General features: G+C 41.6%; 1 protein-coding gene and 1 long non-coding RNA gene across 2 annotated transcripts in view; one reads left to right on the plus strand and one right to left on the minus strand.

Moving 5' to 3' along the window:
• Window positions 1-1,934: 1,934 nt before the first annotated feature.
• LOC130260515 (uncharacterized) lies at window positions 1,935-8,973 on the minus strand. The gene is made up of 3 exons (XR_008841804.1): window positions 8,892-8,973; window positions 2,748-2,798; window positions 1,935-2,451 (listed from the first exon to the last, which is right to left on the minus strand). It is a non-coding gene; the product is annotated as an uncharacterized LOC130260515 (long non-coding RNA).
• FOXK2 (forkhead box K2) overlaps window positions 8,661-25,252 on the plus strand; it is a 45,960-nt gene continuing 29,368 nt past the window's right edge. The window contains exon 1 of the mRNA XM_056506010.1: window positions 8,661-9,175. Coding sequence (XP_056361985.1) covers window positions 8,682-9,175 — 494 coding nt within the window. The 5' untranslated portion in view covers window positions 8,661-8,681. The remainder of the gene's footprint in view (window positions 9,176-25,252) is intronic.

Consider the following 25,252-nt stretch of genomic DNA (forward strand, 5'->3'; position numbering starts at 1 on the left):
TATTTAATCAAAATGGAGCAGAAATCAAAGAATGAGAATGCATAAATGATGTGACATTACAGAAACAAGGGCTCTTAGAATAAGAGACTTGAAAAGCCTCTGAGGTAGTGGGCAACCAGTTGCTGTACTTGGAGTGTTGTCATACTGACACAAACTCAGTTCATAATGCTGCCTTCAAAGCTTGGCCAACCTGAGAGGGGGCCAAAGCCCCCTGCTTTGAAATTAAGAAAGATACCTTTGTATTGAGCAACATTTCTCTTAAAAGCTGCAGAAAGTAAAACATACACAAAAAGGTCAAGCCCAAAGGTCAGGCAGGAAGACCATCACTGGCCCCAAACTTGCAAATAAAATAATTTCTGGAGAGGTCTATACCAGTATGTGACAAGAAATGCATTGAATGATGTGTCACAGGTCAGTTCACAGAATTGTGCTTACATCAATAATCAATTTGATTCCTGCAAATAACTCCTTACTAAGTGTTTTCTGGGGAGGAAAACATAGCCTTATTAAGTAAAATAAAGGCAATTTGAGTGAAAAGTGCCATTAGGGATGTGATGAGGGGAAAACAAAAATAATCCCTTGAAACTGATTAGCAGAAAGTTAAAAATTCATTAGAATCCTGGAGCCTGCCAACACACTAATTAATTAAGTTGTTGAGTTGCAGAGCTTCTCAAGTCATCCCCAGCACTGACCAGCCCCAGGGCAGTGACTGGAGTCTGCAGGGCAGGGCTTGTGTAGCTTCTCTATTTACAGATAGGTTATAAATTTAATAGTGTTTCACAAATGTATTTTGGGTTAGAAACTTTATAGTGATGTGAGAAAGTTGGCTGATTTTGTGTCGTCAGGAGAAAGGGCAATGTGTATGTGAGCTGCAACCTACTGATATTCCAACTCTGTTTTAAACTCCCAGGGAATGGGCACATCCCAAGGCTGCCAGAGCTCCAGGAGAGTTGGGAAACACTCTCAGGGATGCACAGGGTGGGATTGTTTGGGGGTGTCCTCAGCAGGGTCAGGAGTTGGCCTGTATGATCCCTGTGGTCTCTTCCAGCTCAGGATATTCTGTCATTCCATGTCCCAGTTCTGCATCTCACTCAGTGATTTAATAACAGGCAATGAACTGTGTGTTGCTGACTGTAGTAACTGTAAAAATTACAGGCAAATTGTTCACATCCCTCTTGTGTTCAGTTCTGTCACTGTCCAAACAGGCAGTTCTCATGGCAGCAGGGATGCCCCACAGAATGCACTGGGATAGAGGGCACTTGGGAACACTGGTGAGAAACGCTGGATCCTCATCATGAGTTGTTTATTTAGTGGTTCCTTTACTGAGACTGAAACAAAAATAGAATATCATCTTAAATTAACCACAGGCTAATTCAATTAGCAAAATAAACTGAGGTGGAGGAGATGGGCTTTGAAGAACCCAAGTCCTCAGCAGAGAGATTTATTCCTCTGTTCAACATCTGTCAGTAATTACTGTCTCTGAGCATCAGTAGCTTCTGGTCACAAACTCTCTGCTGGCTGTTCCTAACACAACCCCATGGTGGCCTTTTACTGATGAGACTCAGCTTTATTTTTCTGCTCCTGATTGAGGTATTGTAGTGCCTGTGTGTTGGTATTCTGAATATCTGCTGAAGGGAACTGTTTTCCTCATGTGTGGTTCTGTTTTCCCCAAAGGACTCACCTTTACAGTGCTTATTATGCATTACCCTGGTGAACATGTAGAAGTAAGTGACATCTTTCTGCCTCAATATTCTATTTTTGCAGTAGATATAAATTGGTTTTCATTGATTTTTTTTTCTTTTCTCCCCATGTCAAAAAGACTTTAGTTTTGATATTTGAGCAATACATTTTTTTAAAGGTAATCTCAGACCTGTCTGTGCTGTCCATTTTGTATTGCAAGGCATATTAACACGAGTCTGAATTTTGAAAAGATTCCTGTCTCTCCTGTCAGAAATGTTTGTATTCTCCCCTCGCCCTTCTGGAGGTTGCTTGAACACCTTGTGATTTACACAGGACTCGAACAGAATCTGTCCAGCACAGCATCATGTTTGGGTTTTTTTACCTAAATAATTTTAAACAGCTATTTGTTGTTCAAGTTGTTCCCCTCCTAGAAAGAAGTAAATAGTGTGACTTCTTCTCTCTCTTTTATCAGAACTTTAAATGCTTTATGTTTTAAAGATTAGGTGTAAACTTAAGGAAGTTTTGTAGAAAAAGCAATTAAATATGACAACCATTTTGGATATGTTGAGATTTATTAGGAAAATGAGAAAATCTGTTGGGGCAAACCTGAGACTGAATGTACTTCAGTATCTTGTTTTGTCTTCAGTATCTTGCTTTGTCTCAAGCAGCTCAATCTTCTGTCAGTGTTACAAATGCAGTTGTGCAAGAATAGTTCTTGGTAGATTTTGGTATAAACAGAGAACAGAGGTTGATTCTTGTGTTGGAGGATTCCTAAAAAGGATGGAAAATGTCCTATTTTAAGTTTTTCAGGCTTTGGCTACACATTAAAAATACCAATGCTAAATACTTTATATGGATGTGAGAAGCAGTGCTGCTGTCATCATATTCCTTATAGGATCTTTCTTTGTGTGCTTTGAATTTAGCCAGTTTCCTTATAGGCATCTTACAATATCTGTTTATGGAACATGAGGTTGTTCTCACAGTGCTTTTTCCTTATTACATGATAACATTTGTCTCTAGTGAAAGCAATTGCAAGTTCTTAACTTTTGTGTAATAGTTTTTCATACCTCAATATCTCAGTAACTGTCTTCTGAAGTTTGCTTTGTTCTGCAGTTATCCTGTTGGACAGAGTAAGAAATATTTCAAAGACAGGCATAAAGAAAAATGTGTCTTTACTTTTCGCTGTTCCTTTACTTTTCAGTGTTCCTCAGCTTTCTGTTGGCTGAGGAAAAGGCATTGATTTGAAAACAAGTAAATGCGAACCAAACTGATTTTGATAAAAGCTTCACTTCTCTCACCCTGAAATGAAAAATTTCAATTAGAAGGCTCTGTCATGAAAAGAAAATTTTAAAGCCTGTTTTTCTTACTGACTCTTGTTAGTTTATACTTAGTACTGGTTTTGATTTACCTTTGGTTATATTTCATGTAGCTAATTCACAATTCTATAATTCCTCTCTGGTTTTGATTAGTGTAAAGCATTTATTCATTGTCCTGCCTTGTCTTACAATCTCCACTTCTTCTGACCTGCATTTTTCTGCCAACCAAACTACAACTCCTATTCTTGTTTTTGTAGACCCACCCTGTATCTGCCAGGTGTCAGCTGCAGTCACCCCCTTCAGATGCCTTAAACATCTCTGCTAGATAAGCTGGACCTTGGCAACTCAATCTGCTGTGTTTCTTTTTATTGTTTTGCAACACTTAGTTTGTGTATGATACCATACCATAAAGGTATGTGATGTCATGGTGCTAAAAGGAGACTGAAAAAAAATCAGCTCAAGATTAAGGAAGAGTAAAAATTGAATTGTGGTGAATACACTCGATGTGTTCTAGTGGGGCTGTTCCTCTAAAATTAAAGTGCCAGCCATTCTTCGTTTTTGTGGGAAATTACAGCATTTTATCAAAATACATGCACCTAGGTATGTATAGAAAATATTCTGTGCAATCTGAGCTCTCAAGGAATTAAGGAGCCACAAAGATGCTTTTCATGTCAATGTCACAGGACTGACCTATTCTGACAGCAGAAATAGGAAAGGTGTCAGTTTGGGCTCAGGTGTGTTTTCACAGGGGCTACTAAGTGTTTGCTTCAAACAGATCTGCTATACATTTCTTGATCCAGCAAAGAGATAGGATGAGCATTCTGTGGCAGAAAAACAGGCAAAATAACTTGAAGAATATTCTTGCCAAATAACGGTGGCTCTGATAACTGATGGCAGTTTCTAATGATCAACATTAAATCCAATGAGTGCTGCACTGCTGAGATCTGGTCCTGATTATGCTTCAGCACTTCATTGTGTAGAATTCTTGGTTAGAAGTGGGTAACAAAACTTAAATGCTTTTGAATGATCATGTCCAATTTTAAACATAAAATAGAAGCCTGAACAATAATTAACTATTTCTTTGGCAAAGGTCTGGGTCATGCAAGGCTGATTGCAAAGCACAGGGGGTTTGCATTTCCAGTTAACCAGCACTGCTGCTGCAGCTTCTAGAAATCATTTTGTGGTGTTGGGGTGTAGAATTCCTTTCTGACTGATTGCCTGGGAGAGTGGAATGGATGCTCCCTGTTCAAGGCATTTGAGTTTTCATTGTCTCCCAACACATGGAGAATTTGGGGCTGTGGCTTTATCCTTTTGGTCAATATGAAGTTACTCCATTCCAGCATGCCTGAGTCGACTACTTGCCTCTTCAAACTGCTTGAGGTCAGTTATGTAATTGCTCTTTGCAGATAAGAATTAATTAGCCTGATTATTTTTCATAGCTCTTGGATGGGTTCCCCACTTGGACAGGAGCAATTCCTCTGTGCCAGTGATTGATTGCTGAGCCAGAAGCTTTCTGCCTTGCACTTGTAAGAAGTGCTGACTGGTTCTTTGGGTCATGTTAGGAAACAGGCAGCCTGTGGTTAGAATGCAAAGGATAATAAAGCAGTTCTACAAACGAGCTGCCCAGCCCAGCGAGCTGCTGGGTGCCTCTGGCTTGTGCAGTGCCCATTTTCCTTCTCTCTGAGGTCAGTGGTACGTTAACAAGTGGCAGTTCAGGTAGCTGTGTTTGCCCTCCTCCCTGTTCCTCCTACAAAAAAAAAAAGCATTCTTCTGGATGTCTTATGTTTCTTAAGAGTTTTACACTTTACAGCTTTATTACTTAAAGAGGTGTTAGAGTCATCCATCAAGGAAAAAGTGCTAACATTTGAGGTATAGCTGTTTATTTTTCCTGCTATTAGTAAAGTCGCTTCAGGAACTGGCTGGGTATATCTGGGGAGCTTCCCATCATCCTGACCATTTGCTGTTTTCAATATTTTGCAGTAATTACAGTGTGCTTTTTTAACACTTCCCCTTGACCAAAATGCATTTGTGAGAAAATGACTAAATCACAGCATGAGTCCTGCTAACTTTTACACACGGTAAATTTAAGCATGTGAAAGCTCCAGGACAGTTATTAGGATTACTCAAAAATGTGGCTGTGGGTTTGAGGCTGTGTTGGAGGAAGCTGTTACTGCTTACAAGTGGCTTCTCACCTAGGGAAAAGAAAAAATGTGCTTGTCAGGTGCAGGGGTTATTAATGTGGGAAATCTTTCTTCATTCAGTTGTGCAGGATCTGGTATTTGAAGGACTTATTTTGTTACATCACACATGAATGTTACTGAGGTGGTTCTGACAATTATCTTTGTAGGATTTTGTTTAATAAAAACCAAATCTCACTGGAAGCCTGGGACACTTGTTGTAATAAAAAGATTATGGATAGCTCCTGATAGCTTTTAAAAGCTGTTTAATTGCTAGTTGTGTCAAAGTAAGCAATTAAGGTCACTTAATCTACTTGATTATTCATCATATTCCACTAGTAGTACTCTGTGCTTTGGATCTGTGAAAATGTGCATCTTGAGAAGCTGCTGCACTCATTCATAGCCCTCAGTGCAGGGCACATGTAATAAATACCAAGAAAGAAAACTTCATTCTATGGCAGTGCTAGCCTCAACACAAGCACCTGTAAATGAATGCCCTTGTGTTGCTACAGTGTGAGCTTCAAGGAAAAATGAAAAAGTCAAAATATATAGTCATTTAAAGGCAGGTTGGTGAAGTAAAACAATAATACTGAATTAATCTTAGATGGGACTTACACATTTCTGTTAAACTCAGGGCAGATTGTTTTAAGATTAAATGATACAGGTTTTTTATTTCTGTGATGCAGTCAGATGCTGCTACATAACATGATGGGGACTGGATAACATTGAGTTACTTCGCATGGAGCAGAAAAATGCAAGTGCTTTGAGAGCTTGTTTAATGAGAGTGGCCATTGCAGAAGTTTGTTGGGAGGATTAAATTTTGATCAGTAGCTTCATTCTGTCCTGAATAGTTACAGTAGATGTAAGACAGAGAAAAAGACCTTTTGCTTTCAGTCAGCTGGCAGGGAAAAAAAGTGTGAAAGAGGATTATCTGCAGTGCAGCTCTGACATCAGGGCCAGGTTTTGTTCGAGTGGATTTTTGAGGAACCCAGATACTCAGAACAGCACTGGAGAACGATCTGTAAGTGTGAGCTGTTCCCCACATGCAGCTACTCTGATTCCTGTTCTGTGCACATGGGCAGGTCAGGGTGACCTGTACCTGTGTTGTTGTGATCACAAAGTGACTAAATCTGCTCCAATTTAGAAAAACATGGGCAGAAAGATCTCAGCTGTCTTCTTGAAATGAATGGAGCTTCTGACAGTGGGGTCTGGTGTTTGCTCTGCAGTGCTGGTCATGCAAAAGCAAACAGCCCTTCTACTGGTGCTCAGTTGCTTTGCACAGAGCAGCTTAGTGATGGTGGGACCCTTGAAAAGAAATTTCAGTGCAGACAGATTGCAAGACTTCAGCATTCTGTGTCAATGGCTCTGTTTTCTGTGCTGTTCTGTGTGAACAGGACAGGATTTATATCAGCTTTGAGAATTCAGTACTGCTTGTTAGTAATGAATTAATACAAATTAAGAAAGCTGTGATTCATATAACGGAAAATGGTGAAGTAGCAGCAGTGCATTCAACTTCTGCAAACTGAGCAACCGTCAGAGTGGTGAAAAGTGCTGCTGGCCTGATGGAAATTCACCTGGCTGCTCTCCCATTCTGCCAGTTTTGTCCCTCTGCAGGCAGTGGGATGTGTTAGGGGGTGGCAATCCATGGGTAATTCCAGCCAGCAGGGCCCTCAGGATCCCAAAGCAATTGTTAGCAAAGCAGGCACAACATTTCTGTAGCCAGCAGAGCCAAGGGATAAAAACAAGCTGAGAATCAGGGAGTCATAACTGGCTCTCTGATGCTCCACATTTTCTGTGCCAAACATATGTTGGTATAGAAGAAAGTCTGATTCTAAATACCAAAGTGTGGGCAAGATTTAACTAAAGTTTTCTGTAAAAGAAACCAAAGCTCAAAACTGTTGCTATATTTTACTGCATCTGCTGTGCATATGAGATTGTGTAAATGGACTGAACCAATTTGGAATTATGTTGTAGCTGCCTATAAGAAGTGCTGATACAATCCTAAAGGTAAAACTAAGGTTTGCCATCACTTTGCAGGTAGGAGGTACTGTATTCTGTTCCTAAGCATTCACAAAATAATTCTACAGTTGAAGATGTGTTGACTCAAATGTACAAACCCAAAAGTTTCAATTTCAACTTTACTGCTGGATGTTTGTTAGCAGGCTGACTGTCTTTTGTCTGAAGAGTAAAAATGTTTAATGTCTTCTGAATTCACAGAATGGTTTGGGTTGGAAGGGACCTAAAGTACATCCCATTCCCACCCCCTGCCATGGGCAGGAACACCTTCCACCAGACCAGGCTGCTCCCAGCCTCGTCCAACCTGGCCTTGAACACATCTGGGGATGGGGCAGCCACAGCTTCTCTGGGCAGTTATTTTTATTAATTAATAATAGTGAGCTTCAGCACTGTAAAAAACCCAAACAACACAACCCTCCTCTCAACAAACCGTGGTGAGGTTATGGAACTGTTACAGTGACACGTTTGCAGTAGCTATGTTGGTAAATAGGCACCATGCTTTTTAGCATCCTCTTCGCAGTTTATAGCCAAAAGTGCTAAATTGTTTATTTTTCTGTTTTGACAGTGCCTGGTCCTGTAACTATGAGTGTTTGGATCAGGTAAAACTTTTTCATTGCAGATGCTGTATTTGACAAACTGTGTACAATTAATGCTATCTTTTTTGGTAGCCTGTGACATTTTCAAGTCAAACCCACAGCTGTGGATTCTCACTTAGTGTGTCCATGCTGTTACCTGTGCCATTCCCGCCTGCTGCCGTGCCCTCGGAGCAGCGGCACTCGGCACTCGCTGTCTGGGTGTTCGTGTCAGGGCACTCGCTCACTCCTTGTGCCCTAGTTCCTCTGAAAAAACTGGGACTGAGCCGAGGTGTGTGCACAAATACAGCCTGGCTCACCTGGAACTTGCACATTTGAAGCACTCTACTGATTTGCCGTGGATGTTACAAAACTCTGATAATGCGGAGTTACCTTTAGGTTTAACATCACCCTCAAAAGGCTGTCAGATACATATGAGGGATCAAACTTAGAGTTTGCGATATTTTGAGGCTAAATTTCAGTAGTTGCCCAGCACTCTCCTAGTGCTTCTTGCTCACTTTCTAGCACTATTTATCTATTTGTATTTATTCCATTCTCGGTTCTTCCCCCTCTCCCCCCACGCCCGGTGTCGTTCCTGAGGGCGCTGCTGGCGGACGGCAGGTGCGGAGCCGGGTCCCCACCGCAGGCTGCAGGTGGCCGAGAGGGCGCCAAGGGGGTGCCGATGGCCGGCAGGGGCGGCTGTCCCACAGCCGGTCCGTCCCTTCCCTCCCCTCCGCCTCCCTTCCCTCGCTGATCGCTGCCGGCGGGCGGGAGGCGCTGCCCGGGCAGCTCCGCCCCGCTCCCCGCGCGCGGCTCCGCTCCGCTCCGCGTTTTCCGGGCCGCGCCCCTGCGCTCGTGCGCCGGCACTCGGACGTGCGGGGCCGGCGCCGCTCCGCCATTGGCCGAGCCGCCGTAGCCCCATGGGCGTGCGGGCCGCGCATTGGCCTCGCGCGCTGTCAGTCAGCGCGCGGCTGCGTCAGGGCCGGGTGCGCGGCCCCGTTCCCTGCTGTGTGCGGGGCCGGCGCGGGGCCGGTGCGGGCGGGGCCGCGCCTCGCTCGTCCCTCGCTAAGATGGCGGCGGCGGCGGCGGCGGCGGCCGTGGCGCGGCTCGAGGGCCGGGAGTTCGAGTACCTCATGAAGAAGCGCTCGGTGACCATCGGCCGCAACTCGTCGCAGGGCTCGGTGGACGTGAGCATGGGCCACTCCAGCTTCATCTCCCGCCGCCACCTCGAGATCTTCACCGCCGCGCCCCCGCCGCCGCCGGCCGGCGCGGACGGGCCGCCGCCCCCGCCGCAGGGGGACCCCGCAGGCGGAGCGGGGGGCGACTTCTACCTGCGCTGCCTCGGCAAGAACGGCGTGTTCGTGGACGGCGTGTTCCAGCGGCGCGGGGCGCCGCCGCTGCAGCTGCCGCGAGTGTGAGTACGCGGGGCCGGCGCTCCGGGGCCCGCCGGAGGCCGCGGGTGCACATGGCGTGTGACAGGCGAGAGCGGCCCCGTCCTGCCCGCGCCTCCGCCGGCACCGCCCGGCACCGCCGCCGTGCCCTCCGCCGTGTCCTTCCTTCCCCCGCCGCGCCGCAGCCCGCACGGAGCGCCCGGTGCGCGCTGGAGCGGCCCCGGCGCTGGCGGACGGGACCGGCTGCACCCCGAGCCCCGTTTGCGGGTGTCAGAGGAAGCAGCCCGGCGGTTCTGCACGGGTCCGGGCTGTCTGCGCTCAGGATCAGCGCTCGGGGAATCCTGTAGCCCCCTCGGTGCTTTGGCAGAACCGGGGGGTTGTTCTCCCTCGGTGCTCTGGGGCTTGCTCTGGTTTTGGTGGTAGTTTCTGCTGCTTTGCCTAATTTTAACGTTTATTCTTATGGGCAAACTGAATCATCCACGTGAAATGCTTCTGCTGGCCTTAGCGTTTTAAAATGTTTTCCTTACGTGACAACAAATGTATTAAGAGGTTTTAAACGGTAATACATTCCTTTGCCATTACCAAACATTAACTGTCTGTGCAAAATGATTTTCTAGGGCAATACGTGAGGCCTGCCCACGACATTTGAGGATGTGTTGAACTGTAAATAAGTGATCTGTGCTCTGAGGAGTCACATGTAGGAAAAGTGAAAGTGTTTTGGTTTAGTGTATTTTAGCTGCCTTGACTAAGAAATACCTAAAACGTTACGAGTGCAGTACCTTTGGAAAGCACATGCCATCAGTGACACAGCCTTAGTGCTCTATGAGTCTTTAAACTCTGTTTAGGACATTGATGGTGTATATTTTCTGCTGTCTCGGTGAAATGTTAGTTTACTCACCTGGTTTCTCTGTGCAAATCAAATTGTCTTACCTTGCTGCTTTCTAGGAAATGCTCATTCTGAAGGACTTTAACAGTGCCAGTGTGTAATCCTGAATATAGTTGGAGGACTTGTTTGACCTTTAACTGTCACTTCTATTTTTGGTTTCTGCTTTTAATATTAATAATTACTTGGCATGTGGTTAATCTATATTTTAATCTAACACATTTATGAAATGTAGATCAAATACTTTCTTCTTTGTAAGCACTGTGGTATAATATATGAATTGTAAGCACAATTGTGCATGATCTGTGTTGATTTCAAACAGTCTAGAATTAGTTGGAGTAACTGAGTCAGTAACATTCTGCTAAACGCTTAAGACTTGAGGAAAAAAGAAGTACTTCATGCTGTCCACTGATTTGTAACTTATTTTAGTTCTTTCCACCAGTGTCGCCTTTCAAGTGGAAAGAAGATCCAGAAGGATTTTTTGTTTTGCTTTTTTATTGAACAATGATGAAAATTTGTGTGTAGTTAAAATTTCTTCACCGGTGAGCGTGGGTGGTGGTGCAGGAACTGGCATTTGCTGTGTTCAGAGGTGACACCATTCCTTGGGCTGTGCACACATAGCCCTCAGTTTCCAGAGCCCTCAGATGATGGAAGTGGTTATCTCCTGGTTACAAACTGTAGGTATAGCCTAGCAAATAAAAGGTGCCCCTGGCCAGGAGCTGGAGCCACCATGCAGGGGGGTGAGCGTCACCTTGAAGGGCAGGAAGATTGAGATCAAGTGCTACTTTGTTGCTTTATAAAAAATAAACCTGTTTCTAAAACACAAGTCTTAGTGGGGTTGAATGGGGAAATAGTAGTTTCATTATTTGCAAAGCTTTTTTTTTTTTTAACAGTAGTCTTCAGGCAAATTCAAAGTACTGTCTGCTTCTAGGAAGTCCTTACTGTGACTTGCTGATGACTAATATTGTTTGTAGTCCTGTTCTTCAGTCTTGTTCTAGATTTAACTGGTCACACTGAAGGTGGTCTCCTGGATTTTAAGAGTCAAACTTACTTCAGTATAATGTAAACATTAATTAACAGTGCAAGTGTGATGGGAAAGAGAGTACTTTTGGTGTGAGCTCAAGATTGATGATTGCCAGCCTCCAGCTCAAGTAATCACCAGATCTATTTTTGTTGTTGTTTAATCCTACTCTGTTGCCAGTAATAAATATGCTTTGCCTGTGACTACACAATCATCGGAAATTTTAATGGCAGGTGAAGTTTGAAAAATTCAGGGTGGCCTGTTCCTTCTGTTTGTTTTTAAGTGATCCTGGAAACCAAGAATGGAGGGTTGATCTCTGTTGTGTCTGATTCATAGTGACTTACAAAGGTGCCAAGTACAATACTCTTACAGACTTGAAATGTCTTATTTGCTTGTCACTAATAATTGTGTGGAGTTCCAGTGTCCTCAGCCTTTTTTTGTTTCAGCACAATGTTTAAATTTGATTGCATTAATAATGTTACTGAACTCCCTGGTTTTGGAAGGAAAAAACAGAAATACACCTTAATAGTTCCCTGTAAAACACACGTTTTAAACATCTGGGGAAATTAAATTATTAATGTTAGAGTATACACTTACCTGTAATAAAGGCATCTTTTTTCTACAGATAGAAATGTCATGAAACATGGAATTACTGTGCATTAAGATAAGTGTTCTGGTTGCTATTTTTAATGCTTCCCTGGAAGCTTCGCTGGCAATTCAAATGTTGAAGTTATCAAGCAGGAGGTAATAGCAGTGGGAAGTGTGTTTTTGTTTTTGCAGTTCTTGACAGACTCCCATCCCTACTTGTGTATGTACAAACCAGCTGTCGTCTTGTGAGATGAATCGAGTGGGGGTGGGGAGAAAAGAGCCATTTTTGAGTGTGTCCAGCAAGGAGCTCTCCTGTCAATGTCATGGCACACGTGGGATGAAAGAGGTTTCAGAGGCTCCTGCTCAAGACACCCAGATCAAAGCAGTGCAATTATTCTCCTCCAACTACCTTTGAGATGCACAGACTGTCCCTCTCCGGTTCGTACAGTTCATGTTTTTTGATTGGTTTCATTTGCTGCTTGTGGAATTTCCCCTGCCTTCAGTGAAAGCATTGATTGGATATATTGCTAGGTAAATCATAACATCAATATTTGCTTTTGAGGTACTTGGCTGGAAAAATACCTTTTGTGCTGGGCAGAGCAGCCGGAGCTGTTGTGTACAGCTTTTGGAGAGGCAGGATTCCAGGCAGATGTAACTGATACAGCTGGAAAAACAGACAGACTTCTGGGTACAACTCTGCTCTGAAGGAGTGCTTTTGTTTTGTTTTGATTTTTGGGTTTCTTGGATGTGCTTTGTGTATTGGCCTTTCAATTCACAGAACTCCGGACATTTTGGACTTCACTGTTCCAAGGCAGTCTTACTCATTTTGACAAACGCATAGATTTTTTATTTTAGTCATTACTTTTGGTTTTGCTTTTGTGGAAGTAATTTGTAATTCATAAACAAGATACCATGAACATAAGAACAGCATTTGAAAGTCAGATCAGAGGTAGATTTAGTCCATGATCTGCCTTCAGGAGTGGTCAATAGCAGATGCAGAGGAAGGAGCATAAAAATGGATTAGTACAAATGATTGTGTTTCCCCTGGTTTTTCTTTTGGATCCAAAGTCAGAGTTCAGTTCTTTTTGAGTTATAATAATTTACTGCTTGCATTTTTTCTCCCTCTTTTTTTAGTAATTGAGTTTGGGTAAGCCTCTTCTATCCGCCGTGTCTTAGGGTAGTGAAATCTGCAATGTAATTGGAGACCATGTTGGGAAAAATACCTCTTTTTGCTGAGTTTTTTGAACTTGATGCCTGGTAATTTCATTTGATCCAACTAAAGCTCTTTTATAGTAAGAGACAGTAAATAACTCTCCCATTCTGTCATTCATTCTGCAGACTTCTTTACATTACTAAGTGTAGGTGCTCTTACAGTAAATTACATCAAGTACATTTTACTTTAGCTTAACATTTACTGACTAATCCTAAATTAAGTCTATGTAGCTGAAAACTAAAATTTAATTTGTTTGTATTCTTCTGCTTTTCCTTCTGGTGATACAGGGGGCTGAACCAGTAGTTTTAGCTTGGTCTTGTAGTCTGGAGCTACAGATTGGGGTTATTGCTGCCTTTGAGCAGCAGAAGTTCTGCTGATGAAAGCTGGTCAGTACTGCACAAGGATCAACCATATCTATTCCCTGAGTCAGTTCTTTGGGAAAGTTTATTATAGTATAATAGTATATAGTATAATATATAGTATATAGTATAGCTCAGTGTTACCTGCTCAGGAAACAGATTGTAAAGAGCCTCAAATGTATCAGTGCACTTTTTTCTGTCATCTAATTGCAGTTACTTAAATGATGTGCAAAGTTGTGATGTCTGTGTGGTTGGAGCTGTACATGTGCTCCATGGAAATATCTGTGGTTTGGCTGAACAGTGGAGGTGAAAGGATCATAACATTTCCTTGGGTACTGTTCAGTGGTAGCTAAGGAAGAACATGCATTGCTTGAGTTTGGGTTATGGTTTATGTTCTGAAAGTTTTCTTATGAATATAACTGTTAGATACTTGGAATAATCAAACAGAGCACGCATGCCTCAAGGAATTTTTGTAAATATATTCTTGCAGTCTATACTTACAGTGTGCTGGAAGTCCCTCAGGCCATGTGGGCACCTGCTTTCTCCCTTCCTTGACACCACTTTTGACAGAGACAGTGGCTCGTCAGGGCAGCAGCTGCCTGAAAGTTCAGGAGACCTTGTGATTGATTTGTGTTCAGAGGTGTGTTTTGGTGCTCCATACCAGATGTATTAAAGCTATCAGCTACAAATTACCTCAGAGCATAAAACTAAGGAACATTGAACTTGGCTGTGACTTGACAGAATCAGACTCCAGAAACTTTTATTTACTGTCTCTGGCAGATGCTGGTCCTGTGCCATAGTGACTAATAAGGTCAATGGAGCTGTGTTTATAGGTGGGTTTTCGGCTGCTTTAAAGTAGGATTTGCAAATGTCAAGCTCAGTAGAAGTAGTGTTCTCACTTAAGCAGATCTGACTGAAAAGGAGTGTAGGAGGAAGGTAGAGCACATATGATTTGAAATGAAAATAGAGATGAGCGGGAAGTTTCTATAGTAATAATTTGTGTTACAGTTGTTTCTGTCAGCTTTTTTTATTCCATATTTGCCTCTCAATTACACACAGCTTTTGGGTGATATTTTTGTGTGTTAATAAAGTAGTGCTGCAAATTGTCAGACACAAATCAGGTGATTGAGGTAAAGCTTAAACAGTTTTTATTTGGATTAATTCATACTTAATATTCTTACTCTGTTGGTATGATGGATATGTATATGAAACATTCTTATCCAATTCTACTGATCCTACAAATGTTCTTACACCTGTAGTTAGGTATTGGAGTAAGTAGATTCTTTGTGTGGTTATATGAAATACTACAAACTGGAAAATCATCTTTTTAGTTCTTTAGAGTCTGTAAAGTTCCAATTCTATGACAGAAGCAAGATTAGTGTCATTTTGTTTAAAGGTGCAAAGTTGGTATTGAAGCTGTCTGTTCCAAGAATTTGCAGTTGAAAGAGAGTTTTGAGATTCTTACTTCAGTTATAATGAGGTAGAGATAGGCAAATTAAATCATTCTTTACATTGATTGAATCAAAATACCAAGGTGCCATGTTTGAGTAGGATGATACACTTAATCAATAGCAAAAGTAGTAAGTTAAATAAGCTAATAAAGAAAATAAGTTAATCTTTCTCCCTGGCTTTTCAAAATAAATGTGTATTATTAATTTGCCTATAATTAGGTAAGAGCACTGTCTTACAAATATTTTTCCTTCATGGAGGGAGATGTGTTTTAGAGAATAATTCTGCTGTGGAGGAGTTCTGCTGCTGTTGGGTTTTTCTTTTTATTTTTTTGAGCGTGTGCAATTGTCATGGACAAAGCAAAAGGTTTTTTTACAGTCATGCCTGAGCTATTCAAAATAAGATTATGCTTCTCATTTGCTGTGTTTTTCAGTAAATGCAGCAACTCTTCAAGACATCTCAGGTCCCATTAACTTATATAAAATTATGTAAAATACAGGAAAAAATGCCATTTCAGAGAAAACCATGTATTTGTCATGTGGTGTGAGGCCATGGCTTTTGCAGTTATAAGGAGTTTTCACAACAGTTCTAATAAGCTGCTGTCTGTGCTGAAATCCTGGGAAGGTGGTGGGTTTATCTGCTGCCTTGCTTGTTTTCATGATAAAAAGTTGATGTGTAGTGACATTTGTTTCCTGCGACTTCCTGCCTTTAAGGAGTTTTTTGACCTAGATAAAGCAGTCGGAGGGGAGGAACCATATTTATTCTGCAGCTATTGCACACTGGATGGTGCAGGAATAAATGCTCCATTTGCCTCTTTGCTGTTTTATCACTGAAGGGAGCTGAGGCTTCAGTGAGTTACACTCAGTGAGTGCTTGCAGAGCTGGTGCATGTTTTTTGACACAATATTTTCTCTAGGGCAGGAGAAGGTCTGTACATGGTTGGAGTCTCTTTCTGCATTTGTGTGTGTGATTCTGCTGCAGCCCCTGCACGTGCTGCTCTGTCCTCGTAGGTATTGCTAAGCAGAAGTTGGACAAAGCATGGTCTCCCTGTGTGCTGGAGTACTGGTGGGAGGAAAATTTTCAGTATTCCTAATTTCAGAGTGTCTTAATGAATATTAATATGAACACACCATCTTTGTGTTTGTCCATGTGCACCAAATGAAATGAGAACCGTGAGGAGATTAGAAAGCAGTTCTGTCCACGCTGATCCAAATGTTCCTGGTGACCTCAGCAAGGAAGCTCCTGTGGCTAAGGATGTGCATGGAATTGAGAGTTTGGAGAGCAAGAGCAGTCAAGTAAAAAAGCCAGAGTCCTGTCATTATCAGAGTGTTATGAAATGGAACAAAATTAGTATAAAGGTGACTGGAATTAATTTTAATTCAGTGCTGGTTTAAGGCTTAACTTAAGAATTACAGAGGGAAGCTCCAGCCAAAGCCTTGCTGAAAGCAGAAGTGACTTCAGTGTTGGAGCAGATTGCTCAGCACCTTGTCCATTTGGATTCTTTGGGGATGGGGATAGCTCTAACTATATAAAGTGCTTCATGTAACTACAATCCCTTATTGAAAAAAGTGTCTGTATTCCCAAAAGCAGAACTTATGGAATGCACAGGCTGGTTAGAATAATGTGGTGCACAGGCTAGTTAGAATAATGTGCAGCTTAGTGCTAAATCATTATAAGAAATACCTGATCACTGCTGGATTTTGTGTTGTGATTTGGAGTAAATACAATTACTGATGAATATTTACAGTCTTGTAAACACTGTCCTCACAAATAATGAGAACAAAAAGAAATAGAATGAATCAGTTTTTAAACCCCAAAACTATGTCATCTGGAAAAGTACACAGGGCAGAACTATAGGGTGGAAAATTGTTCTGCAGAGTAGCAGTAGGGTGAAAGCCATGACTGCAGAGATGGTGAGATGCCTGTTCTGAGATGATGTGTCAAGGCACTGATGTGATGACTGTGTGGAAATTGGGGAGTGGCAACTAGTGCTGGAACTTCACATCATTCTGGAATCGAATCTGAGTTAAAGAATCTTGCAAAACTTGCAAGGATTTTAAGTGGAGGGTTGCTAAAAAGAAATGAAGGCTGGAAGAAGTCCCAAAGAGTGGAGAGCATAAGGAGTTAAGTATGTTTGTTTTATTAAAAAGGAGTGTGAGGTGGCTGGGTTGGTGCAGGTCTGTTTTTATGGGGCTGAATGAGAGTTCTAATGGATCACACACAGGTGTGAAACCAGAGGCTGTAAACTAAATTGTCAAGGTTTGAATTAAGCTGTGTTGCAATAGTTTACTTTCAGGAGTGGTGGGATATCTATTTCACCATCTTCCACTGATAAACAAAAAACTCTTTGCTGGAGTCAGCCCTAGTGATGAGGAGCAGAGCAGGTATGGCTGGGTGACATATCATGGCTTGGGGTTACAAGAGGTAAAGTTGAAGCTTCTTCACTTCCTTTGAAAGTCTTTTTTAATTAATTGTCATGAGGTTATAGGAAGAGACCATTTTATTATGTGTTTTAACAAAGAGTCAATATTTGTCTTGGTTTTAAATTAAAATTACTTCCAAAGCATCGAACATTCAGTTGGGTATTTGTTTATTTGCACTTGGCAGTCGTGTTCTCACACTGTGTTGATGCTTTTGTTCACTATGTCATACTCTTTCTATTGGAGGACACTGAACTGTTTCAGAGATAATTTTTGTGTAATATAAAGTGATTCTTTGAAAACTTTTATTCTTCAAGTAAGTCTTAGATACAGCCCATGAGGTGTAGGCTGCTTAATTCTTGTCATGATAAGAAATCTGATTAGTGTATAATGAAAAAGGTCTTTGCACCTTGTAGTGAACTTACATTCAAGTTTTAGATCACTTAAATGAACATTAAATGTATGGTTCTGCTTCAGAAATGGTGTGGACAAATTAATTTATTGATAGAAGTTACTTTTAAATTCTGATTTTCACTGATGTGTTCTGGTATGGGAGCAGGTATCTTGCCTACCTTTTCCTTTTTTGCTTCCTTTTTTTTCTGTCACAGTTGGGAAAAAGTAGTTTAACTTCCTTTGAAGCATCAGTTTCCTCAAAAAGCTGTAGCTGAAATGTTGGTGTCTTAGCACAGTGTACAATATATGTTTTACTACTTGTAAGGTAAAGAGTCTGATTGTTTATGAAGATAGAAATAAAATTATCTTAACTTTTCTTTGTTTATTTTGGTGTTCTCTTTGTTGTTTTTTTAAGACTGAGAATACAGGAAAAATTTCATTTATCACTTTGCATTGTCCTCTGGACATATTTGGGTGTTCTAGGCAGAATATAACTTGAGCAGACAAAGCCTAGATGTAGTTTATACACTTCTGTAGTAGTCAGGCTTGTTGGTTACAAGAGTGCAGTAAACACACAAGGGAATTAATTGGGAAGGATAAATGGTGGAACTAGCTCTTATAGAAAAGAATTGCCCTCCTTGGGTGACTCTGCAATCTTCTGGCCTTTCTAGGCAGGTGAAGAAGACCTGCAGAGCAATGAAGGAGACAGAGAAATTAGATTTTAAAATGAGTAGAGCTTAGAGAAGGGTGAATTTCCTCACATGAGATTCTCTGTGGGAATAAATTTAAATTTGAATCAGAGCAAACTGATTATTTAAGTAAGTAAAAATAATGGTAAAGAGGATAAATGCTCTCAGGTACACAATGGGATTTTTGGGGTTGCCACGTGCAGGGCCAGGAGTTGGACTCTGATCTGTGTGGGTCCCTTCCAATTCAGGATAGTCTGTGCTTGATTTTAGCATCATGTCCCATAGACATTAGAGAAATGGAAGAGGGGAATTCAGTTAATACATGGGAAATATAAGGATATGGCCCCAAGGTGTTTTGCTTTATTATATGAGCAGGAATATTGTGAGGTTTATAGTTGTGTGAAGTGAAAGGGTGTGCTGGGAGGCTTGAAGGAAGGTGGAAGATTTGGATCATCTCAAGTTTAAAGGCTGAGCTACAATTGTTAGCCTTATAGAGTGAAAGGAGTCTCTAACTTGGATATTTAACTGGGAGATGTGGTTCAGAAGGATCTGAGGTCTCCCTTTTTGGGGACATGGGCTGTGCTTTGGTGAACATCTGAGCTAATCCAGGGTTTCAGTGCTGCTGCAGTGGAGCACAGGAGAGAAAGTCCTGTTTTCTGTTCCTGACTGCAGGTTGGGCTGGCCTTGGAGCTCATCAGATGTTCAAATGCTGCTGCTCTCTGCTTTTTTTGCTATTTTTGGGTGCTTTGCCATTGCAATGAAGTGGCTCACATAGAGGTCTGGCAGGCAGTGGAGTACATGGTGGGCCTGCACAGACTTTGGGCAGCAGTCAGCTGGCTGGAACTTGTGGAATTGTACATTAAAGAGTTCCAGTTATAAGAGCTGTTTATGTTATATGAAATATAAATGGAAAGGAAAAGAAAGATTCAAAACCGTATAAGAACAAAACTAATTTTGGTGTACTAAAAAAGCACTTGCAATGTAATGTAAAAATGTTTCAACCCTAAAAATTATTGTGACAGCATGCTTTTTGGTAAAGGGGTATGTTAAATTAAAAAAAAAATTTAAAAGGTGAACCCTAAGTAGACAGGATGCTGACATGACTTGATGGTCTCATACCTTTGGTTAAAACTGCTCTCTGGCTCTCTGTTTTTATCTGTCTGTAAATGTGAATACACAGAGAAAATATGAGAGAAAAAGGGGTATGAGTTCCTTGGCTGTGCAAGATGTTCCTCAATCTCGTAGAAGAGTACAGAGTTAATTTATGGTCTGCTTTCCATAGACTAAATCAGCCTGGCTCCTGCTTGAATCCAGGCTTTGCTCCACAGGCCACTAGTCCAGTTGGTGGTATGTTGTGCAGTAGTGGGGTTGAAAGCTATAAGGAAAATTGAACATTAAGGATATAGTTGAGGTAAATGGTATTTTTAAAAATTTTATATGTGGTTTTTGTTTGTGGTGTATGTGGGTCCCAAAAAAAGCCCTTTTATTTCAGAAAGACTATCTATAAGGCAGGCAGGTGAGTGATTAGAGTTTGTGCAGCATTCTATGAACTGCCTGAAAGGAAAGCATTATTTTGAAGATAATTGTGAGAACTTCACTGATTTTTTACACATCTTTCATTGCAGGGGCTGCATATATGGATAGTGTTTTTTCAGGAAATACATAAATCTGCTGAAGTTGACAATGCAGGTAGATCACATGTGATTTGGATTTCCTGTGGTGTCTTTTGAGGGCCTCAGTGTGACAGGTTGTAGAAACATCTGAAACAAAGTGTGATTTGGAGAGAGCTTTTGCTTGTTTATGCAGGACAGCAAATCCAGAGTGCCATCAAAGGGAAGCATGCTCGTGGTAATTCAGTCAGTGAGTTGATCCAGCCTTCCAAAACTACTTGAGTAGCAGGCTTGGAAATATCTGTGCATGGCTTTCCTGCTCTGATGGAACTGACTGCTCACCTTCACTCTGAGCCTTCTTCCAGCGGGGATGAGGTGCAGCATTTCAGGAAAACCCTCCCTTGAAGGAGGAGCAGGTGATAACAAATATCACCCTTCATTTCTGTGCAGTGTTTGGTGGACTTGGGTGGTGACAGAGGTTACTAGGAGAGAATTACTTAGATGATCATCAATCAAAACCCTGTTTATCACTTCCACAGATGAAAGCAGTAAATAACGCATTAAGCAAAGAGGCGTTCAGGGAAGTGAGTTGTTTTCTTTGTTAGGTGTGTGAATGTCCTGGGTGTGGCTGGGTTAGGCTCACATAAAGTTCTAGAGGTGTTTCTGTCTGGTTTGCCTGACATGGTCATCACTTGAGACACTTACTTGGAGAAATCAGCCAAAGCACTTGTGTGGTCTGACCCAGAAGGTTTTTTTATTAGGTAGAGGGGTGGTTTGTTCCTCTCTGCCCTTTCGTATTGCTGAACATTTTGCTTTTAGTAGCATTAGGGGCTGCAAGGCAAACACTGATTTTGTGTTCAAATGCAATGACAATCGTGCTTTGAAGAGTGTGCAATACATTCTGAAGTAACTTTATTAAAATTACTGGATTGGGTGGTAAGATTCTCATAGAATGTTGAAATGCATCCTCATGCAGCCCTGCTCTCAATGATAGTGTCAGGATCCTGGCACCACTTTTGCAGCTGCATTTCTGAGTGGAAGAGCAGATGCAGCAGTTTGAGGTGGTTCCCCTCTGCTGGGAGTGCAGGTTCTGAAATGAATGCAGGGCTGAAGTCTGAGTGTAGAGTGGGCTCTACAGTTTGTGGTTGGGTACAGTATTATTCATTCAGCTTTCTAGATATTGATAATTGGCACAGGAATTTTGGGCCTGAAAACCACAGTGTTTCAGTTGAAGTGCTCACATGACAGGCGTGTGTAGCACCACCGGAAAGAGACGCAATAGGTAAAAACCACAGGAGAAGTTCAGTTGTTTGTTTATGCTCTTAAATTGAAATTCAGGCCTTTGTTTTTAAAACCTTTTCCTGGTATTGGTCTGCCCATAAAGCTGAGAAATGCAACTTGTCTATGAATATTCACCTTTTCTGTAACAAAACTTAGAATTGAGATTCTGCCAGAATTCTGTTAGAACTTTTAAAAATATACCATTTTCTTTATTTCTTCCTCTGTTTTCTTTTTTGAGACTTTTTGGTGGTCTAAGATGCTGTTTTCTCATATAGTAATTTTCCCTTAACTGCATCATAGGATATAGGGAATATTATCTCAGATAGAAAAAATTGGCACTAACTGTTAACCCATCACAAAATTAAAAACCTTATTCACAGTTGGGAGGAAAGCTTAGATCCTTCCACCTTTCTGTGTTTAAACATATGAGTTAAATTCAGAGCAACTCCTGATGAAGATTTTAAATTTCCTTCATGAATTTTGGCCTGTTATGAATGGCTTTTGCTGTTTTCTGCAGTGCAGGCAGCCAGAGCACTCATCTGCCAGCACACCCTTGTACACAGATGTTGACTTTCCTGTCAGGAGTGAAATAGCCCTGCTTGTTTTATGGGGTGGTTATTCTGAGGTTGGAAGATTGTTGAGCCTGGAAGAGATCACTAACCCCAGCTTGCTACTTAGCTATAAATAAGTTTGGTCTGCTGTGGACTAGTAAGTACTCAAGATTCTTATGTGAGGTTATTCACTCTTATCTAGGGCTACCAACAAACTGGGTGTTTGGAAGCCTTTAAAGAAAAGAAGCATGCAAGCCTTGCAAAAGAGTCAAAGAATATAAGTAATTCAACCCTCAGCCAGAAGGATAAAATAAAAATCTGTAAAAGTTTTAAGTTTGAGGGTAGTGTTTTAAAGTTATTTTGGCTTAATAGTAGCTGAAGGAAAGGTTATTTGTGTTTGTCTATGTGAATTCTTTGAGTTAGCTGCAGTGTGAAAAGTGTGCCATAAAATAATTGAAATTTATCTGAAGAGCTGGAAAGCATGCTTACATAGAATACAAAATAACCATGGTGTGGGAGAGTGTGAGCCTGACTACAGGGAGAAGAAATGGAGTACGGTGGATTAATCAAAAATGTTGTTTGTAAAAATCAGGCTTTTCCACAGTTTTTGAAATGGAAAAAAAGAAAAATCCTGGTGTTGTGAAAATGATCCTGGGAGATGGCAATGTGGGAATGTATGGTTCAGGTCTCTCTGTTTGGGAGGCTCGAGGAGACAGGGTGTGTTTTTGGTAATTCTCATAATGCTCAGACTCTGACTCCATTCTTCTACTGAAAGGGGTTGATGTGCCTCATCCCCAAGGAAACTCTTGTTTCTGCAACTTGTTCTTTTTGCAACAACATTTGATATTACAGCGCTTAGTGGTTTTCTTGTTCTTCCAGTGCAATTCCTTTTCTGGAAGGTCAAAGTAGTTTAGGGTTAATTACTCTCTGATAGATGTAGGTAAGGCCCAGGGGGGTTGGGAGCCTGTTGCAGTGACATTGCACTTCAGCTGGGACATCCCTGGGCTCCCTTTAGGGAAGCATTGGTTACTGGGTGTGTTACAGCAGCACAGCTTTGTCCTTCTTGTGACTGTCCTGTTCTTATGGAAGCTGCTTGCTCCAGCTTTCCCCAGGAGATGTAAAGAAGAGAATGTATACAACTGCCCTGTGTTTTTATAGGGATGTTTTGTGGTAAATGAATTGCTGACTGGGAGCATACTGACAGTATCTGACACAGAGCAAGGAGCTGGACTTGCCAAGTTCTTCACTGAATGAAGGAGACTTTTATTTTTAAATCCGAAAGGTCCTTAGATACTTGTGATGGTTCACACCATCTTTAAGTCATTAGAATAACCCTCTTAAAGATGTTCTAAATGGAGACAGGATTTGACTTGCAGGTAATGATTTAATACAAAAATACAGAGGAAAGAGCAATCACTCTGAGGGATTTAAAAGGGAAATGCTACATGATAAGTATTAAAGAGGAAGTAAATAGATCTAATAGTAGCTACTGGTTTGGGTGCAGAAGGGGCTGATTTGGGCAGCAGAGGGGGGTGATCCTTCCCCAAAGGATCCTTCAGTGTGTCAGCAGCAGAAGCAGCATTCTGGTGCAGCTCTGGCTGGAGTGTGGAGGCAGAGCTGGCTGCTGCAGACAGCAGCTGTTTGAAGTTGCACCTTTGAGCTCCATCTGAAATTGGGTTTTCCCCCACTGTGTTCTGGAGTCTTAAAACATCACCACTGCATTTCAGTGTCACCTGGGCCACGGGTGGATCGTGCTGTGTATTGCTGTGTGTGAGGTGGTGAATGCACAGAGGAGCTGTGCACAGCTCCAGAGGCTGCTGAGCAGTGGCAATGTGTGCCTGCATGGAGGAGCCACAGACACTACAGTAGTCATTTATGTAATCTTGGATAAACTGAGTCTGCTGCTTTGAAAGGTTGCTTCATGCTACCACTGGTTATATTTAATATAAGCCCTTGAAGTGAGTTAGTGCCAAGCAAAGCATTGTTTGGAGTATGGAGAAATAACCTGTGAGCCAAAATTAGCCCGTGTTCGTGTGGAGTGGTGTGTGTTTCGTCAGGGCTGCCCAGATCATGTCGTCCCTGAAGGCAGCACATTTCAGCTGGGAATGTTTCAGCTGTTACAACATGGAACATGCTGGTGAGTGGTGCCAGTAACATAGGCTGAACATATGACCAGCACATGCCCCCACTTCAGCCTAGGCCATCAATTATTTACTTTTTGTTACAAGCTGTTTATTTTTGAGAGGTTTTCTCCCCTCTGTCAGTACCAAGCACTGAGCCTTTTGTTTCCCTTTTAGTTTTTTTTTTTGTTTTAAATCTTCTTTTCTACTCTTGCTGTTGATTCTGTATTTCTAAAATTCTCTGCTCTGTTTACCACCACCCCTATTTTGTTTTGTGCTCATTCTCTTAGGATGTCATCCCAGGTAATGTCATTGAAACTGTGGAAACCAGTCTGATTATTTTCAACTTGAGATAAAATGACCTTACACTTAATCTTTTGGGACTTGGTCTATATTCATTAGTTAGCTGTGATACCTCTTTGTGTCAATTTTTTACTGTTATGTTTCACTTCTGTGAAATGGCAGTGTTTCTCCCTCATCCCTTGTCATTTTTGGTTAGATAAATGATGTGAAGCAGGCACTCCATAGGCCTTTTCTGATTTTAAACTGATTTTTGATGACAGCTCAAGTTCCCAGACTGCTTGTGACTCTTCATTTGCAGCAACTCTGTGCTGTGGATTCTGGTACAAAATGAGTGAGCACCAACCCAGACTGATGGGCTGGGGAGCTCTGGAGAGCAGCAGCAGATAAAACTTTAATGTACATACAAATATAATGCATCTTTGCTGTGTGTTTCATAACATTTTAGGGAGTGTTACCTCTTGGATGGGATCAGGCTTGACACAAAATTAATTGGACTTGGTGAGCTTCTCAGAATGAATCATCTCGTAGTTATTTGTGCACTGTAGGTAACAGGCTTAGCATTGCATGCTTCTTTATATAGATTATTCTTTGAAATTCAGTTTTCTCCTGGAAGCACATTGACTTAAAGGATACACTGTTTCAGAGGACTTTTGCTTCTCATTTTTAGTATGTTGGTAAACTTGATTTTTCAAGCATTTGCAGTAATTAAAAGTATTCTTCTCATGGTTCCTGTGTTTAGAAGCCTTTTTTTAACATTCACCTTAGATCTCTACTGTAGTACAAGTTCATTAAAACAGCACTTTTCCTTGTTCTAAGCATACCTTTCAGTAAAATTCAGGCCCTGCAGATAAACTTTAACTAACCCTTTGGTTTCTAGGTTAGTTAAAACAAACTAATTGGGAGTTAGAGCTGAAAGAACCGTCCTGTCCTGCCCTATGTGAGAGCTCTGCTGTTCACATTCTGTGCTCAAGTCAGATTAGTTTACTGGTGGGCCTGAAAAACAATCCCTGGGAAGAGAAGGGGAGAGGCTTGGGATTAGTTTTCTGTCAAGTCAGAAGTGCAACTTTTTCCAATGCCAGATGGGAAGATATTAATATAAGATTGATAACATGGTTTTATTAGCATTTCATAGAATCACAGAACTTTTTAATTGGAAATGATCTTCAAGGTCATTGAGTCCAGCCATTAACCCAGCTCTGCCAAGGCCACCACTAACCCGTG

Source organism: Oenanthe melanoleuca, chromosome 18 (genome assembly GCF_029582105.1).
Source record: "Oenanthe melanoleuca isolate GR-GAL-2019-014 chromosome 18, OMel1.0, whole genome shotgun sequence".
Taxonomy (NCBI): Eukaryota; Metazoa; Chordata; class Aves; order Passeriformes; family Muscicapidae; genus Oenanthe; species Oenanthe melanoleuca.